Source organism: Phyllostomus hastatus, unplaced genomic scaffold, assembly GCF_019186645.2.
Source record: "Phyllostomus hastatus isolate PE091 unplaced genomic scaffold, TTU_PhHast_1.1 phas_contig_86, whole genome shotgun sequence".
NCBI classification, from domain to species: Eukaryota; Metazoa; Chordata; class Mammalia; order Chiroptera; family Phyllostomidae; genus Phyllostomus; species Phyllostomus hastatus.
The window spans coordinates 89,974,120-89,993,325 of NW_025333977.1; the positions used below are offsets into that span (position 1 = coordinate 89,974,120).

At 40.8% G+C, this 19,206-nt stretch overlaps 1 protein-coding gene across 1 annotated transcript in view; it reads left to right on the top strand.

Annotated features, from left to right (window-relative positions):
* Nucleotides 1–19,206, top strand: part of PARP14 (poly(ADP-ribose) polymerase family member 14) — a 40,456-nt gene that overhangs the window by 5,235 nt on the left and 16,015 nt on the right. The window contains exons 3-9 of the mRNA XM_045851246.1: nt 539–572; nt 5,388–5,597; nt 7,694–7,930; nt 10,350–12,595; nt 14,832–15,068; nt 15,607–15,828; nt 18,571–18,649. Of these exons, the coding sequence (XP_045707202.1) occupies nt 539–572; nt 5,388–5,597; nt 7,694–7,930; nt 10,350–12,595; nt 14,832–15,068; nt 15,607–15,828; nt 18,571–18,649 (3,265 nt within the window). The remainder of the gene's footprint in view (nt 1–538; nt 573–5,387; nt 5,598–7,693; nt 7,931–10,349; nt 12,596–14,831; nt 15,069–15,606; nt 15,829–18,570; nt 18,650–19,206) is intronic.

Sequence of the window (19,206 nt, forward strand, 5' to 3'; positions counted from 1 at the left end):
GTTCTAGGCCAGCCTCCAGCACCTTTTCTTTTTTCTTTTTAAAGATTTTGTTTATTTTATTTTTAAAGAGGGGGAAGGGAGGGAGAAAAAGAAGGAGAGAAACATCAGTGTATGGTTGTCTCTTGAGTGCCCCCTACTGGGGACCTGGCCCACAACCCAGTCATGTGCCCTGACTGGGAATGGAACCAGCTACCCTTCAGTTCATAGGCTAGCACTCAATCCACTGAGCCACACCAGCCAGGGCCAGCACATTTTCTTAATGTAAAGAAACTATCAGTAGCCCTGGCCAGGTGGTACAGTTAGTTGGAGTGTCTGATTTTAGGGTTATAAAAGAGGTCAAGATGTTGTATTTATCTACCATGGTTTGATCCCCGATGGGGGCATGTACAGGAGATAACTAATCGATGTTTCTCTCTCACATCGATGTTCTCTCTCTCCCTTCCTCTTTCCCTAAAATCAATAAACACATCATCAGGTGAGGATTTAAAAAATAAATTATTAGTAATTTATTAATTCTACTTTATTGTTTGAATTTCAGGAATTCAAGACCAAAGAACATGCCAAAGAACCAGGTAAGATCTCAGTTGAGATGACTGGCCTTTGCAAGGCATTTCGCTTTTTTAAAGATGGCAGAGGTAGACACCATCCTTATCTTCTTTGCCTCATAAGGCAGGGTTTTCTCAGCTTGGAGGTGCCTGGGGCTGCATCATCTTCATACTCTTAGCCAGCTGTGCAGAGGGTGAACACTGGGGGAGCCACTTAAGCTCTGAGGGTTCAGGTCAGAAGGATGGGAACAACTCTCTCTGTGCTGACTGGGAGACATGGGCAAAAGGTGCCTGGAAGGTGGTGATAAGCTGACCTTCAGAGGCCACTTGTGCCCAAGTTGCCATCAAGAAGCAAGGACATGATGTATCAGTGGGTGCTGTATGTGGTTAAGTCAGTTTCTGAGCACTGGGTGTGGAAAGTGCTGTCCTCTGGAGCCACAACAGGAAGATGTGGGTCCTCTGTGGATGAAATCTTCATAGTGGGGTGCTCAGGATGTGGGCACAGCCCTCCAGACCAGCAGTGGCTCTCCTCGTCCCATCTGCTGTAAGAAAAAGCCTGAAACCTAGTGGCTGTTGTGGACTCTGTTGCTTAACTAGTGCCTGGGCTTTGGCCTATATAGCGCATGGCATTTACTAAAGAAGTGACTGGTTTTCCTGGCTTAGCATGCTGTATAAAGGGGAGGAAATGATGAAACGTGTTGAGTGGCTGATCAAGAGAGAGAAAGTGATACACATATCCAGATCTTAGGGAAAATAAATTGCAAAAAATGTGTAAATATTTTTCTCTAAAGTTGAAATTGTCTTGAGAACATGTTTAGATTTTAAAATGGCACTAGGATAAGAGCTGTCTTTACTTGGTAAAATGACTGGATAGGGATGTATAGGTTGTTTTTACCTAACATGGATATACTATTAAACTATAGAATCTAGTATGCATGGTTTCCTTAAGAAAATCATGATTCTTTGAGATAGGAATTTTAAAAACTCCTTACCTGAGGCTATGTTTATTGCTTTTAGAGAGAGAAGAAGGGAGGGGGGAGAGAGAAAGAAACATCGATGTGAGAGAAACATTCATTGGTTGCCTCCTGTACCCATCCCAACTGGGATCAAACTTGCAACCCCAGTCTGTGCCCTGGCCGGGAATCAGTCCTGCAGACTTTTGGTGTACAGGACAATGCTACAACCAACCGAGCCATGGGCCAGGGCTGAGCCAGGATATATATATATATATATATATTTTTTTTTTTTTGGTCTTTTTAGAGTAATTCCTGTTTTCCATTTTTCAGATGTCAGACTGTCTCACCCAACTCCCATTGTTCATTGTGACCCCCTAAATCCAAGAAACAGATAACTGTTTCTTGGAAAGTAACTTATATGCTATACCCTCAAGTTTGAATTAGACCAGGAAGTGATTTTATATTTGTACTTTTGTATCTGTGCCGTTTCCCACATTGAGAGTTTAATCAAGTCTGGGTTTCTTATGGTTTCATAGATTTTACCCCAACTCTGTCTTTATTGATTTGTTAGCACTGCTTCAGACTCACTTAAGATCCCAGGTGTGTGTATTCTCAGGGAGAGTCATCCAGCCCCACTCCACCAATGGACTTTTCATTGTCCTGGAAATCTTAAACCCATTTATTAACCTGTTTTTACTTGATCCGGATTCTAACCAGCCAAAACATTGGATAGCCCAACAAGATACTTAAGTTGGCCCCTTTAAGAAATGGCAGTGGAGGTCTTTGTTGAATGGTTGCTCTATACTGAGCCCTGACAATCCCTCTAAGGCTGGAACTCTTGAAATTAATTGGAATGGTGTAGACAGTTTTCAGAACTGAGCAAAATGAGGATGGAGGGTGGTTACCTAATAGGTCCCATATCTCAGGGATGAGGAGAGCAGAGGACACTGCATCATGGATGCACTAGGCGTGCCTGGAACCCCGAGCTTCAAGTTCAAGATCGACAGGCAGAGCCCTGAATAGTGTAGCTCAGTGGATTGAGCACGGGCTGTGAACCAGAGTGTCACCAGTTTGATTCTTAGGGCACATGCCTGGGTTGCAGGCCAGGCTCACGAGAGGCAACCACACACTGATGTTTCTCTCTCTCTTTCTCCCTCCCTTCCCCCCTCTCTAAAAATAAATAAATAAAATCTTAAAAAAAAAGATTGACAGGTAGCTGACAGATCAGGGAAAAGCCAGTCAAGGCACACAGCAACATCAGGGGATGTGAACACTAAGCCAGTGTCCTGCTCCAGGCTAAGCTGAGTTGGGCTGGGCCAGAAAGGTAGAAACCAGCAAGTGGAAAAACTGGGAGAAGAGTAACAGGCAAGAGCAGAGAAATATTGGCCAATTGCAGTCAGCACATTCTGGTTTTTCTAAGTCTGTGTTTTCAGCCTGGACCCTCTTTGAGTTCCAGACCTTGTGTTGGACCTTTCTGTTGGAAAATGTGTCAGAGCCAACATGCCTGAAGCTGCCTGTGTCATCTGCCTCCAAATTGGTGCCCTCCTCTGTCTTTTTTATTTCACTTGAACCAACTAGAACTTTTAGTCTTTTCTTTCAGCTTTCACATATGTTGGTCACAGAGACTTACCAGTCTTTTTAAAAAAGTTTTCCTCATCCATTCCTCCCTCACCCCAGGCTACCATCAGCATTTCACAGATCCAGAATGACAGGTGTACCCTGCTTAGTCTCTCTGTATCTGATGTCCTCTCCTTAAATCTAGCCGGCCCTTTGTATTGCTGGATATCTGGTCATCCTTTTCACAGAAACCTTCCCTGACTCACCCTTACCACCAACTGCAAAGTAAAGTCCAGAGCACGTTCTGGATGAAGCTGACTTTTCTGGCCTCATTTCTTACATCTCTGTACACAAGAGCGCCTTGAGGATTATCAGATAGAATTATCAGTCAGATCACCATTTCCTAAGTAGGAAATTTGGCACAATCACGACACCCTGCCTTTACTTCTGTTGCTCACAGTTCTCTCTACCCTGCTTTTCTCTACCTAAATTCTATTGACCCTTCAAGATCTACTCAGCTTTCTCCTCTTCTCTAAACCCTTTTTAAGCCAGCCCAATCACCATTTCTCTCTTTCTTGGAATCCTGGCTTGATTGTTGGTGCTCTTTATTTGGAAGTTAAGCTTTTCTTGTGATGAAGCTTCTAATAGTCTTGGGATGATAAAACTATATTGCTAGAAAGGCTCCTACCATTCACTTAGTCCAATACTCTCATTTTATAATTAAGAGATGTGCCCCAAGTCAGACCGCTAAAGAGTGGCAGAGTCAGGTTGAACTCTATGCCCTCATTCTCAGACCAGTATTCATTCTAGTTTGTCATACCTCCCTCATTGAAATGCTAGTTTCTGTTGTTATTGACTCCTTATGCTATTTTTTATTTGGCATGAGTGAGTGTGTATGCGTGTGTGTGTGTGTGTGTATGGTGCCTCATCCAGCACACAGCAGGAATGCTTGTCGGGGTGATCTAACTGCTGTAACAAACAACCCCCAGATCATGGTAGTTGGCAGCTAGTGTGGTGGGTGGAGTCTAGATTGCTTCACACAATCCTTTGGGAATCCAGGTTCTTTCTATATTTCAATACGATTATCCTTGATATGTGGCCTCTAAGCTCACTGCAAGGGAGAAGGGAGATCCATATGGAGGAGTCTTGTATTGGCCATCCTTGGAAGTGGAATTCACCACTTCCACCTGTGTTCCATTAGCCACATGAACTCTGCCATGGGAATTTAACTGCAGGAAGTCTGGGCAATGTTTCCCAAAAAGGAAACAAAATGGACTTGATGAGTGCATGGCATTTTACTCTGCCACAATAAACATTTATCAATGTCAGGGTTTTTTTTTAAATACCTCCATTAGAAAATCTGTAAGTCCTTATCCAATGTTTTTTGTATGCACCTCTCTTCACATATCCCGTGCCTTGAACATAATAAGGGCTACAGTTGAATAGTTGGTCAAAGAAGGCCTAAAGATCATATGGTACTCATCATGCTTCACTGCACTGGGCAAGCACAGAGTGAGACTAACTTTACACATATGTGTAACTCACTTATGGTCAACAGTGGGGAGGAACAAGCTGGCTGGGGTGATTGCTATTCAGTAAGTTTGATATAAACATATGTCTCTAGGCCATTTTACTTTCTCTGTGTATTTCTTAGTTATTCAGTACAAGTATCTCTTTTTCTCTTCAGAGACAGAAAGTTATTGCTTTTCAGAGCATAAAGTGTTAGATGATGCTCACATTTAGCACCACCAGATATTCTTGCTTTTCTCCAGTGGTCCAAGAACTAAATCTCCAAATTAGCAAACACTTATTGAGCCTCAAATATATATACCATGTGCTAGTAATACAAGGATGCATAAACATTGTCCTTGTTTTTTTTAATCCTCACCCAAGGAGATTCTTATTGAGAGAGAGAGAGGGAGAGAGAGGGGGAGAGGGAGAGGGTGAGAGGGGGAGAAATGTGAGAGAAACATAGATCCGTTCTCTCCTGTACGTGCCCTGACTGGGAATTGAACCTGCATCCTTTTAGTGTATGGGATGGTGCTCCAACCAACTAAGCCACCTCACCAGGAGTGTTCCTTGCTTTTGAGAAACCGAGTTTAATAATTATAATATGGTGTTGTGTATACGTCAGCAGAAATAGGTATAATAAATTTGATCATCATCATTGTCATAATTAATTTAAGCAAAGAGCCTCTCCGATCTCTTTTTATTTGAGTTAGCTAAGAGATTGGGAAGGAAAGATTACATTGTCTTATGATAATTTACTTTGCTAAGACCATGGTAGATAAACATAACATCTTGACCTCTTTTGTATTTATAAAATCAGATATGTCGGAAGATACAAAAATGGAAGATATCCCAAAAGTATGTGAAAATATTCCCTCTTTGGTTGCATTTGAAAATCTCAAAGAAAATGTGACTGACATCATGTTGGTCTTGTTGGTGGAGAACATAAGTGGCCTGACCAGTGTTGATTTTCAAGTGGAAGTAATCAGAGATTTTGATGTTGCCGTGGTTACCTTTCAAAAATATATAGGTAAGATTCAGTGACACTCATTTGCACCGCACTTTTGGGATTTGGGACACTTAGCTAATGGAATGTTTCTGGAAGTTGGATGCTTTTTAGTAGCTAGTAAGAGGACTCCAGGTTAATACAGATCCTTTTTTATTTGAAAGAGAAATAATTTTGAGTCCAAATTCTGGTATGTTTAATAAGTTAAACTTTATTGTATGAGGTGTGTGTGTGTGTGTGTGAGAGAGAGAGAGACAGACAGACAGACAGACAGAGACAGAGGCAGAGATGGAGATGTAGAGAGAGGCAGAGACAGAAATAACACACCCAAAATGAAATCTAAAGTCCAAGGTTATTAAAGTGACTCCATACATGAGTCACCATTTTCACATGTGCTACCTCATTGCGAAAAGTAAATATTGATCTGTGTTACCAAACTGGACTTGAAGGTAATAAAAATAATAATAGCATACACTTACATGGTGTCTCTATCAGTCAGGTATTATGCTAAGTCCTTTACATGTAATTGATTTGGTCATTTCAGCAACTTTTTGAGATTATTATTATTCCTCATTTTACACTTGAGACAGAGGTGCAGAGATGCTAATAAATGGATAAACTCTATTTGGACCCAGACAGCTTACCTCTCTATAGCCTGTTGGGTTATCCCCTTTACCATGTATCTTCTGGTAATGGTATCTTCTTCATACTTTCATGGTCACCCACATAGCAGCAAGAATAAGTGCATGTGTTGCAGAAAATGAATGGGCTTTGAGGTCTGGGGGAGGAATCTGTGGGTTGGAAGAGCCATCTCCAGAAAAACAAGGAAATTTTCAAATTTCAAGCCTCACTATTCCATAGCCATGGCAGTGGATTGGTTAATTAAGAGCACAGATCATAAAGTCAGAGTTCTAGCCTCCCCATTTAACTGGTTATCTGAGGTTGGCTGAGTTACTATCCTATGTGTGCTTTACTTTCCTCGCCTATGATATGAGGATAATTTCTACCTGATACAGTTTCTATGAAGAGTAAATGAAATAATGTTTGAAAAGCTCTTAACATAGTGCCTGAGACATAGTAAAGAATCAATACTATTGGGAGCTATTCTTGTTTCAAATTTATTATTATTTCTTATAAAGGTAAAACTAAGTGGACTTGCTTTTATTCGCTGGTCAAAATTTTTAATGTCTACTATGTGCGCTTGTCTAGGTGCTGTGGGTACAGAGATGAATAATTCTTGGTCCCTCCTGTTGAGGAACTCATATGCGGAAGGGAGGAAACCCATACATAAACTAGTAATGAAGATGCAAGAGGAGAAGCTGCCTCCCTGGGTTGTGAACAGCAGGCCGTGGGGAATGGGAGGAAGGGGCACCCAAACAAGGGGGCTTGGCTTTGCCCTGCCTACTCCGTTCTGTGAAGTTTAGACTCCAGCTGTACCAGTCTGTTGAGTCCCAAATCTACTGTGTTGCTTCATGCCACTGCGGTGCCCTCTGCCTGAAGTGTCTCATCATCATGGGCCCATCATCGATATTTATTTATCTGAAAGAGATAATTGGGCTGAGTCTCAATGGAGGAATAGGACCAAGATAAAAAATTGGAGGGCAATTTAGGCACAGGAATTATATATACAAAGGCAAAAGAGAATGGCTTTTCAAAATAATGACTAGTTTCTGTGGAAAATAAAATGAATGGCAGGGAATAACCAAAGGTGATACTTGGAAATTAGTTTGGAGTCAAATAGCAAAGTGTCTTGTAAGCCTAGCTACAGAGTGTGTGGACTTGTGCCTTTGGATAATGGGGAGCCAGTGAAGGACTTGAAAAAGGGATGAAATGGGATTTGTATGGTAGAGAGACTACTCAGGTGGCTGTGTCAGGGTGGGTTGGAGAAGACTGTGAATGGAGGTAGGGACAGAGCTCAGTGGCAGTCATCCTGGTAAGATGAATGTTGTTCAGAGAATGGGAATTTTAGGTATGTGATTCTCATTTAGGAGTTAAAATCTTGCATCTAAAAACCAAGTACTTAGCTCTTCCCTTTACTTCAAATAATATTTGGAGAGTTTTTTATATGTAATATAAAGATATAATCATAATTTTCTGATTGGTTGATTTTTGGTTTGAAGATCCCAGGAAATTTGTTGATGATTGTGCCATGAACTCTTCTGTGAAACGTCTTCAGCTTTCTCCAAGACTTCTGGAAGTGACAAGAAAGATCAGGGTCGAAAACCTGCCGCCTGGTGTTGACAACTATAATTTGAAATGTTTTTTTGAAGATCCTCAAAATGGAGGGGGAAGAGTTGTCAATGTCGAATATTTTCCTGAAGAGAGTTCAGCACTGATTGAATTTTTTGACAGAAAAGGTAATTTCTATTAGCCTGATTTTGTAAACCCCACCAAGCATAATTTAAACTATATTAGCAGAACTTAACAGTTATTAGTTGAATTCTGATGTATTTTATTAATATTTCTTAATCATATATTTCATTGGTAATCCCATTAGGAATCTTGTTCGTCCGGCATATGATGCTTAATGTGTCCAATGATTCAAACTTTAGAGAAGTAATGTCAGATTTTTGAAGGATACAAAGAGATTCTCTTGAGTTTCACCAATAATGTGCTGAAAAATGTATAATTCTTGAAATCCTGGAAATACTGTATGAAGGAAGAAATGTGTTTTGGCTATACACTTGGTAGAAATTCGTAAGTTCATTTCAACAAGGTCAGGTAGAGAAATAGTCAGAAGCACATACAGTTCCTAGAGAGTGGTACTGCTTCCCCTTTCACCTTGTCAGTGTCATCATTCAGAAGTTAATAGGGCTGATGTCACACGATTGGTGGACGCCTGCTGGATTGCTCTGTGCTGTGACATTGTGAAGACCATGTCCAGTTGAACCTTACAGAAACACTCTGGGGGTTTTGTAGGCAGAGATGGCCAGCCCTCTGAGGCATGTGCAAAGTCACCTTGGAGAGTCTGTTCATGTTTAGAGGTCAAGGCTGAGTAGGAATTTGGGAACCAGACTTGTCAGGGAAAGAAGGAACCTTGTGCTTGGTGTTAACCGGGGGGCCATGAGACAGGATCATGCAATATGCCACCGACTTAAGAAATGTTGTTTCGTGGAGTACTTGGAGGAACCCCTCTTCAGCTTTTTTAAGTTGGAGAAAACAGGATAAGGGTGTGGTTTACATTAAAATGGACTTAGGGACCTAGTATTCCTTGGGCAAAGGAACAAAAGAGGACTTTCTGTTGTGTGTTATTTAAATCTCCTTCAGCCTGTGCTTGGCCTCAGGTATAGAGCTACATAAAGCTGTCTACTCTGGAAGTTAACTTCCAGCTAATGGTGGCAGTGGACAACTTTGGGGCTTTTAAACATCTGGAGGGCATGGGGCAGTTGCATATGTCCCCAGGATGTCTAGTTACATGTGTATCACTAAAAATAGGAACTATTGATTAAGATTTATTTCATACCAGTGCTACACCTCTGCATAGTAGGAGTCTCTCAAAGGTTCCATTTCACCTGACCTTCTAGCATCATCTACTGTGTTGGCCACACCTCCTCCTCTAACCTCACTCATTCCCTGTACTCCAGGCTCTGGGATACACTGACTTTCCCTTTCTGTCTCCGGACATTTGCATAGCTCTGCAGGGTGCTACAACGTGCATTTATAGACACTGCTGTCTAGGCATTGCTATTATTGTAATCCTTATTTTATGGATAGAGAGCAGGATGACAGCTGAAGGAGTGGGGAAGTTAATGGGTGGAGGGGTGGATCAAAAAGGAAAAAGGACTCATAGACATGGACACAGTGTGGTGATTGTGGGAAGAAAGAGCTCAAAACAAAGCAAAACAAAACAAAAAACAAATGAAGAAACTTAGGGACAGAAAGATCAAATAACTTGACAAAGGTTACATAGCTTATGTAACTAGGTACTGTTCCAGTAAAGTGGCAGGAGATGGGTTGTAGCTGGGATGGGGGAGGTGAGTCAGTTTCTGGGCTGAGTAATTTGATGACTTTGAGGATGACCTGTTTGGACCCTGGTAGAAGGGCAAGAGCATGGGCTTTGGGTCAGACAGATTCTGGCTTGAATCTTAGCTCTGATACTTATAGCACATGACCCTGTTCAAGTTATCTAATCTTTGCTAGTCTGAGTTTTATCATTGGTGAATAGTGATGATAATAATTGTGTCCCTACCTCAAAGCATTGTGAAGATTAAATTAAGTAAACATGTGTAAAGCACTTAGACTAGTGTCTGACACATGGTAAGCTATGGTAATTATTACTATGCTCCTCCCCTGAGAAGTATTAATGGAATCTAAGTCATCTGTGAAGCCTGAAATTGTGAGAAATGCAAGAAACAGTAAATAGCATGATTCTTAGACAAACTTGGCTTTGAGCATCAAAATGTTCTTTACACTGAGGCAAACAGTATCCCCATGCTTGCAACCAAAGTCATATCTATTTCTTAACCTGGCGCTGATAGTGTTGTCAGAAAAACAGAACACAGAATTTATGTAACAGAATTTCAACATAGAGTGATCTTGGCTGGAAAGTAATTATTCAATTAAGTGAGGGATACCTATATAGTGTTAATACATAGTCATTGATATTTGAGCTCTTTGAGAGTAGAGCTGCTTTTTAATACCATGCTACATCACAGTTCTACAAGCATTAGGATTTTTCCCTCTCTGGAATAGGAAAGGTTTTGTTCATTTGTTTGTTTGTCTTCATTTGAAACATATTACTCTGGGATTACTTTATTTTATTTCTTTCCTTTTTAGTGTTAGACACCATCATGACCAAGAAACTTGATCTCAATAACATGCCGCTCTCTGTGTTCCCATACTACATGTCTTTGGGCACAGCTTTGTACGGAAAGGAGAAGCCTCTGATCAAACTTCCAGCACCATTTAGAGAATCTTTGGATCTTTCTTTATGGAAGTTCTTGTACAAAAATAAGCACCTGGTTGAGGCGATAAATGAAGAAGTGAGCCATTGTCACTGTGAGCTAACATGGTCCCAGCTCAATGGTGAAGTTACCATCAGACCCGCGGCCACCTTAATCAATCAAGGAAGACAGACAGTCAAGAACTGGGAGAAAGATGCTTCCTCAGTGTTCTCTGGCATCAAGTCTAGATATAAAGTCACCAAATTTAAAGTGGATCCAGTAGTGTGGGACACCATAAAAAACAGTTTAGAAGATGAAAGCATTTTGATTGAGTTTGATATGCTTATGGGGATTGTAACTTTAGCAGGGAAGTCAGAAGATGTACAAAACATTGAGCCACAAATCAAGGAATTAATAGAACACACCAGTCAAAAAATTAAAAGAGAAGAGCAAAGTGTGAAGGAAAAAGTGGCCATTTCTCCAGGAAAGTATTCTCTTCTGCTCTACAGCAGTGATCAGGAGCGCCTCCGCACAGAGTACCCAGAGATGGAGATTTTTTATGATGAAGACACTCAACACATGTGCCTTAAAGGCCTCGGTATAGATGTGTATAAAGTAAAGTGTGAAGTCCAGGAAAAGGTGTACAACATGGCTCAGAAACACATTGAGCTTCCCCATGAAGTTTTCCAGTTTTTGCAACAGGTTGACTGTGCAGAATTCTCTAAGTCCTTTTTTGTAGCGCAGAAAATTCTTGCAGTTTGTGAGCTAGAGGGTACAACTGTTCTCTTAATCGGCTATTCTTTTGAAGTCCTATTGGAAGCTGAAAAGCATATGGTCAGTGCCTTATGTTATATGTCCATAGACATTGAGAACAGGGGAGTTCTTAATAGCAAGAAATGGAAAACAATCACTGGCAATTTGCTTAAGAAACATAATTCCTCTTCAAAGACTGTAATAATCAGTGAGTTAACTTCAAAAACCCCACCAGAGGCCATTATTGCAGGCTGTGTGAAAGAAGTACAGGAGACTCACAGCCTCCTTTTGGACTTTGTGGAAAAAAACATGAAAATAGAGAGATTTATTGAAATAAAGCCTCCCTTAGTTATTGATTATTTAAAGGCAGAGAAGAAGCTATTACAAAAGATGAAGCAAAAGAAGATAAATGTTCAGGTGGATTTCAGTCCTGGGAGCAAACCAAATGGCATTTTACTAACTGGCTCGAAGGCCGAAGTCATGGACGGAATGGACATCCTCACTCAAGCCAGGGATTCAGTCTGTGTTAAAAGTGTCTGTATCAATAAGCCAGGAGCCAGGCAGTTATTCCTGGATAAGCCATGGTGTTATAAACGTGAGGTGCGGTTACATGGTTGTTTTGTGGAACTACTGCAGAATGAAGAAAAGGAGGGAGGTGGTGCTGTTGGGCAGAAGTGCTTCTGTCGGGCAGTGTTGGTCCCTGGAGTCTCTCTGATCGTACAGCAAGGCGACTTGACACGGTTTCCTGTTGACGTGGTGGTGAATGCGGCCAATGAGAACCTCCGGCACAGCGGGGGCCTTGCCGCTGCCCTTTCCAAAGCAGCTGGCCCTCAGCTCCAAGCAGACTGTGACCAGATAGTGAAGGAAAAAGGCACAATCCCAGTTGGCCGTGCCATCGTTTCGAGAGCAGGAAAGCTCCCATATCGCCAGGTCATCCATGCAATAGGACCCAAGTGGAAGAGTGATGATGCCCAGGGGTGTGTGCTCCAGTTAAAGAAAGCCGTGAGACAAAGCCTCCAATTGGCTGAAAAACTCCAGTACCAATCTATAGCCATCCCTGCCATTAGTTCTGGAGTCTTTGGCTTTCCCATATCTCAGTGTGTGGAGGCCATCGTTTTGGCAGTCAAGGAAACCTTCCAGTATAACTGGGATGGGCGCACCTTGAAGGAGATTTACCTTGTGGATACATCTCAGAAGACTGTTGAGGCCTTTGCTGAAACTGTGAAAACCGTATTTAAAAACACCATGCCTGGTACTTCTTCCCAGCTCAGTGTACCAGCCACAGTCCAGGCCAGCCTGAGAAAAGATGATGGAAACAGCAAAGTGCTGTTGTGCCCTGGCGGCCTGAGGATCCTGTTGGTGAAAGAAGAAGTGCAGAATGCTACGGTGAGTGTCTGTCTTTACGGTGTGCTCACCGAGAGGTGCTGCAACTCCAGGGAGTCTGTTGCCAAAGGAAGATTGGGATCAAGAGGAGAATTAAAGGAGAGAATCCCGTGTCCTCCCTTCTGGCTTGGAAAGAGGTTTCCTTAGAAAATTGGGCTACTTCATCTCAGCATTTACTGACACACTGGCCAGTTATGTATGGGAACTGGCAATGTATTCAGATCCCTAGGATTCTAGTAAATGTGAAAATCCACAATAACAACTTATAGTTACAAGGCTCTATACTTTTTCAGTGCCTTCACATCTGTCATATTTTGGTAAATCTAAGGTTAATTTCCTAACAAATTTACTGACAGCAGATACAGAAAAATTAGAGTGCAGAGTGGGAACAGAAAAAAGGAATCTTGTCAGTGGAGCTGAACCACGTTGACTGGGGCCCAGAGTCTGCAGGGCCATCAGTGCCCACACCAGTAAGAGATCGTGGGAAGGAAAGTAGAGGCTGGACCTGGGAAGGGCCTGGGTATTACATGGGAACAATTCTCATAGGTCTGCCAGCGGGTGATGTGTTTTTTTAAAAAGTGTGTTTAACAGCCTTTTCAACACAGGCTCTACCTAACAGGAGCAGCAGCTCTGGAGGGTTGTGGGCAGGCCCGGGGAAGGGATTCCTAGGGAAGGCCATTGGCCTGTCTTCCTCAGAGAAAGATCTAGTCAGATCCTTTGCCCACTTTTAAGATGGGTTATCTTTTCATTACTGAATTTTAAGAGTTCTTTATATATTTTGGATACAGGTCCCTTACCTGATATATGGTTTGCAAATATTTTTTCCATTTTGTGGTCATTCTTCTTAAGCTTGAATAATAATTACAAGAACAATAGCTGCCCTGGCTGGTGAGGCTCAGTCTTGTACATTGAAAAGTTTTGGGTTCAATTTCCAGATCAGGGTACATACCTAGGTTGCGGATTTCATCCCCATTCAGGAGGTACATGGGAGGCAACCAATCAATGTTTCTCACATCGATGATTCTCCCCTTCTCTTCTCTCCCTTTCTCTTCTTTCCCCTTCTCCCCTCTCCTCCCTTACCCTCCCTTCCGCTCCTCTCCTCTCCTCTCTCTGGTTCTCTCTTCCTCTTCCTTTTTCTAAAGGAAATGAAAAAATGTCCCCAGGTGAGGATACAAAAATAATAGCTAACATTGATTATTTAGTATGTGTCAGACACTATGCCAAGTGCTTGGCTTGTATTTCTCATTCAGAGCCATGAGGTGGATTCCAGGATAATTACTCTTCTCAAACAGATGAAGGAATGAGACTTGGAGGAGTTAAGTAATTTGCCAAAGTCCCACAGCTAACAAATGGTGGGAGCCAGGATTGGAGTTTGTGCAGGCTCTTAAGCATTGCACTATTTCAAAAATATTAAAAATAATTTTGTTTCTCATTTGAGAAACCAAACAAATAAATAAGAAACTCTTCTGACCACGAGTCAGTAATTGGAATGAGTTCAGTTCCTTGTCCGTCTTGAACATTGAAAAAATAGTAAGACATTGCTTCCATTCCTTTTACTCCTGTAGATGTCTGGCTTCCGATGCCACAGTACCTGCTGGGTGTTGCTCCCTGTTGACGCATGCAGGGCAGCTTTGAAATGACTTGGTCACATTCCTTCTCCTCTCTTGGTACCTTAATCTAGCTCATTAACCTGCTCACATTAACTGTCCTGCTGAAAAGCTTGCCTGGCTCTTCACTATGTGTCGGCAAGTCCACTTGGCCTAGCATTTCAGGTCCTCTGCAGACTATCCCCAGTGTATCATTTCTAGCCTGGCTTGCATCATTTTGCCACAGAAGCTCTCTATCAGGTCAAACTAATCTGCTCACAGCTCACGACCTACCATGAATGTGTTCCCTCTCCTGAATGACTTCCCGGTCTCTCTCTGCCTGCTGCAACTATTCCCAATTCTAGGACCCCACATCACTCATGGTGTCTTCACTGGCCACTGACGGCATTTCCTCTGGACTCCTTCATTGATCCCATACCATGATATATTGCTTTTTGACTGCTCTCTTTTCTCCTGAAGTGTAATTTAAATAACTGTCTAATAATACTTTGTCTTTGGTGGCATTTCAGTCTCTGAAAACTTAATCATCTCAGTTGTCTCCCATTGTGCCAAGTCCAGTGGGTCAAATATAGTAATCCTTGACGAATGCGTTTTGTTGGAATTTGAAACAAATTGTTGGTTTTCTCTTTAAGACCGATGTTGTCGTCAACTCCATTCCTAACAATCTTGAGCTTAATAGAGGGCCCCTTTCTTCGGCCCTCTTGTCGAAGGCTGGGCCAGATCTCCAGAAGGAATTGTACACAGCTGAACAAAATTTGCCTGTTGACGTGGGCACGATTCTCCAAACCAGTGGTTGCAATCTGCATTGCCACCATGTGCTTCATGTGGTGGCTCCGGACTGGAATAATGACAACACATCTTCACGCAAGGTAGGGCCTGGTTTTAAATTCTCCAGGAATTGGGTACCCCTTTGGACTCCTTCCAGTATAATGTTGATTGGACCCTGTCTATTTCTCTTCTGTAATAACTTCACATTCTTGGCAGATTCCATCATTATGGCCCTTTTTTGAGCTGTAGCTGATTTCTCATGAAGGCTAGTTAATAATAAAAATTGATTATAGTGTTCAGTCATTATTGGGGCCAGGGAAGGATTATTATTGAACATAATACATCTTTAGTGAGGGAGGCAAGGTGAGAGCATGAGGAATAGAAGAGCACATGGGGTTAGAACTGGGGAGGCTTTGCCTCTTCTCTTCACTCTGAGTGAGGTGGACTCTTTTGGGAGGGTTCCTGTTCTCTTTTCCTTTTCCTGTATTCTTTTTCCCTGCTCCTGACTGCCCTTAGTCTTCCTTTTGTTGAAAGCAAAAAGAAGTGGGTAGAGTTCACAAGTTTGCTAAATTCTTATTTTTTTGGTCCTAACTCTCATTTCTGGGCAAAATATATAAGGATGTGCTTTGTACTTTTCAGATCATGGAAGACATAATCAGAAAATGTTTGGAAACCACTGAGAACTTGTCCTTGAAATCAATTGCATTTCCAGCCATAGGAACAGGCAATTTGGGGTTTCCTAAAACTGTTTTTGCTGAATTAATCACTTCAGAAGTGTTCAAATTCAGTAGCAACAATCAGCCAACAGCTTTACAGGAGGTTTGCTTTCTGCTGCACCCGAATGATCACGCGAATATTCAGGTATGACCTCACTCATTTCTGGTTGTTTTGGCAATTTGAGCCCTAATGGTATCCAGTGTCTTCTTAGTGTATTAGGTTGTTTCTTTCATGTTATTTCTCATATAGGAAAGTAAAAAGAGCACAGTAGACTAGTTTTACCATGGCAAGTTTCAAGCAAATTTATGGATATAAGAAAAATTTTAACTTCTTATTAAGGAAAATTTTAAACATACACAAAAGTACACATAATATATAGTATAATAAAACCCCCTTCTACCCATCACTTATCTTCACAACTATCATCTATGGTTAATATGTTTTATCTCTATCTTCATTTATTCTACTTTTCTCCCTATTATTTTGAAGCAAATCCCAGATATACATTTTACCCATAAACAATTCAATATTTACCTTTAAAAGTAGCATAGCCACAGTACTATTTCACACATAAAAGAAATTGACAATCATTCCTTTATTTCATCAGTTATCAAGTCAATGGTCAAATTGCCAACTATCTCATAAATGTTTTGTTTTTACAGCTTGTTTGTTTGAATCAGAATCTAAATGAGGCTTACATATTGCAATGGAGTTGACATATCTTTAATTCTTTTTTAATTGGTAGGATTCCCTTCCATATAAACACAGGAATTTTTATACATAATATAAAAGCACAGTTGTGGTCTTACAATAGGAGATTGTCAGGATGGAATACAACTGAAGGGTGTAGTTAGAATGAACTCAGCACATCCCCGTGGGAGTAGAAGTGGGACCAGAAGTACTAGAACCATCTTCAGTCACTGAGTCCATTGACCAGCTCCCATCTGCTGAACACCAACCATGGGGGAGCTGTCGGACTCTATCATGGGAGAACAAAAGGTATTTGATGAGGCCCTTGTCCCTGCCCTCCAGGTCCTTAGAGTCCAGTAGTGTAAACGACATTAAATGTTTGAAAAGTTCCATGGCAGTGCAAGAATTAAACAAATAGATTAAGGCCAGCAGCCCAGGAGATGTCCATGGATCATTGGATTATGAATTTTTAGGTCATACTTAATTTTTCTCTAGATGTAAATACTACTTTTAAGTTCTTTGAGAGCAAGCAAATCTTAAATCTAAATTCTAATCAGACAGCCAAACCACCTGAGCAAAAGATGTGATCCATTTAGTTGCTCTACATAACTATAGTAATTTCTAGTCAATAAACACTTTTTGAAGAACTCTCCGACTTGCATTATACAAGGTGATGTGGAACATGGAATGGGTGTGTAACACTTATGCTTCTCCTCTTGTAACTGTAATTACTTTGGGAGCTCAGGTTTATACATAAAGTGAACTAAGTCAGAGACAAAGTCCTGAGTGGTTTTGAATGGGTAAACGGGGGAGTGAGTCCTATGACATAGACCTGAACCTTCAAATTTCACTATTTCTGTATAACCCCAGATCCTATTTTCTTTCCCAAAGACTCAGGTTCCTCTGCAAGTATTCTGTAGAAGGATTAGTCTATATAGACACCTTTACTGCTATTAGAAATCACACTTTTTCTCTTAAGACTTTTAAAGACAGTTAAACTCTGGTTATAGTTGCATTATAGTTACACACACACACACACAACTTACTGAGATTTGTACTGGTGCACACTGTAACAGGTTGCACAACAGAAGCCTGTGGTCTGAATGTGGCCTTGAAATGTGCTGTATTTGTACTGGCTTAAGAAAAATTTGAATCAGTTGCTAATATTTAAAACTCAAACATTTCACGTAGAACTGCAGAGGCTCAACTTGACCTAAAATTTGAATGTTCTGGCACACTGGACATGGCTTTCTCTGTGGCTTTGTGGCAGGCGGTGCAGTCCTCCAGTCCACCTTTGCACTTGCCGCTTACCTTCCTGGCCCCTGGCAGTCTGTGAGCCTGACTCCCTGGCTCCACAGTCTCTCCCACTCCCTCTCCCTTTATTGTATCAACCTTTCAGCCATGTTATGTTTCTTTAACCAATAAAATTCTCCATTGCTCGTTTACAAGGAGGAAGAAAGTGATGATTTTGGTGTGTTACTATCAGTCACTGAAATGGAATTCACTGGATCTTTAACCCTGAAATAGAGCCTCTTGCTGCACAATGCACTGCTCCCCTAGCTGACCCTCTCCTGGCACGAATAAGAAGTCAAAATTGAAGTGCTTGGGTCCTTGTGGTTGTCTTTCCCTTAACGCTGTATTTCTAACAACTGGCGAGTTATTTGCTCTGATTATGAAAGTAATACATATTCATTGTAGAAGCTTTGAACAATATGAAATGCATCAATTCATTTAGTCATATTTCATTCTAGTCTTCTATACATGTGCACTTTGTAAAATGGTGTCATATAATGAAAGGTACTCTTCTTTCATTCAGTGGTATAAAGTATTTCCCTATTCCATTAACTGTTCTTTGAAAATGCACTTCTTAGTGTGCTAAATATTTTAACACATAGATATACAAAACTTTATTTAAACATTTCCCTACTGGACTTCATTTTTTTCTTGATTATAAAAGCACTGTAATGAGTATTTTTGTATTTATATCTTTGTTTTTATCTTTGATAATTTTCATGAGATACTTTGTAGAAATAATATATGTATTTTTATAGCTTTAAAATCAATAATGATAATAAACAGTATTTTGAGAATTGTTCTCTTGTAAATATTTGTGGATGCAAGATCAAAAACTGTGATGAATCAAATTCATTCATCTACATAGGACTGTAGTAGTCAAAACTGTCTTTGTAATTCCAGGCATTTTCAGATGAATTTGACAGAAGGGCTAATAAAAACTTCGTCAGTGACAAAATTCCCAAGGCTGAGAATACACAAGGTTCAGTAAAGATTTTTTTCATTTTTATTTTATTCCTTTTTTGTTGTTCTTATTTGTTTGTTGTTTCTGTGGGGGTTTAATAAAGATTTTAAATTGAGAAATTATTTCTAGTTGTTAAATAACTATTTAACAATAAGTGAAAGATGATAGTGATGATTTTTATGGAAAAATCATTTTGTGATAATGATATTAAATTATATTCCATACACCTGAGCATGCAAGACATTGGCCATGTTTGTGTGATCTGAGTGGACGAGCAAGCAGGCCAAGTTAGATAATGTGCAATGGGTTTTTAAGTAGGGATGAGGCTACTATTTTCTAGGGATGATGTGACATGTGTTTTCAGAAATGGACACATTTAAAGAGATAATGCCAACCAAATGCTTCTCTGTCAGCTTTGCTGTTACATATTTGACTTTCTCCTATTTGGAGTTTGCCGAGGCTTCTTGAATCTGAATCTGCATGCCTTCCATCAAATGTGGGACTTTTTCAGTGATTTCTTCAAATATTTTTCCTGCACTGGTCTCTCTCTCCTCTCCTGTGCTCCAGTAACATAA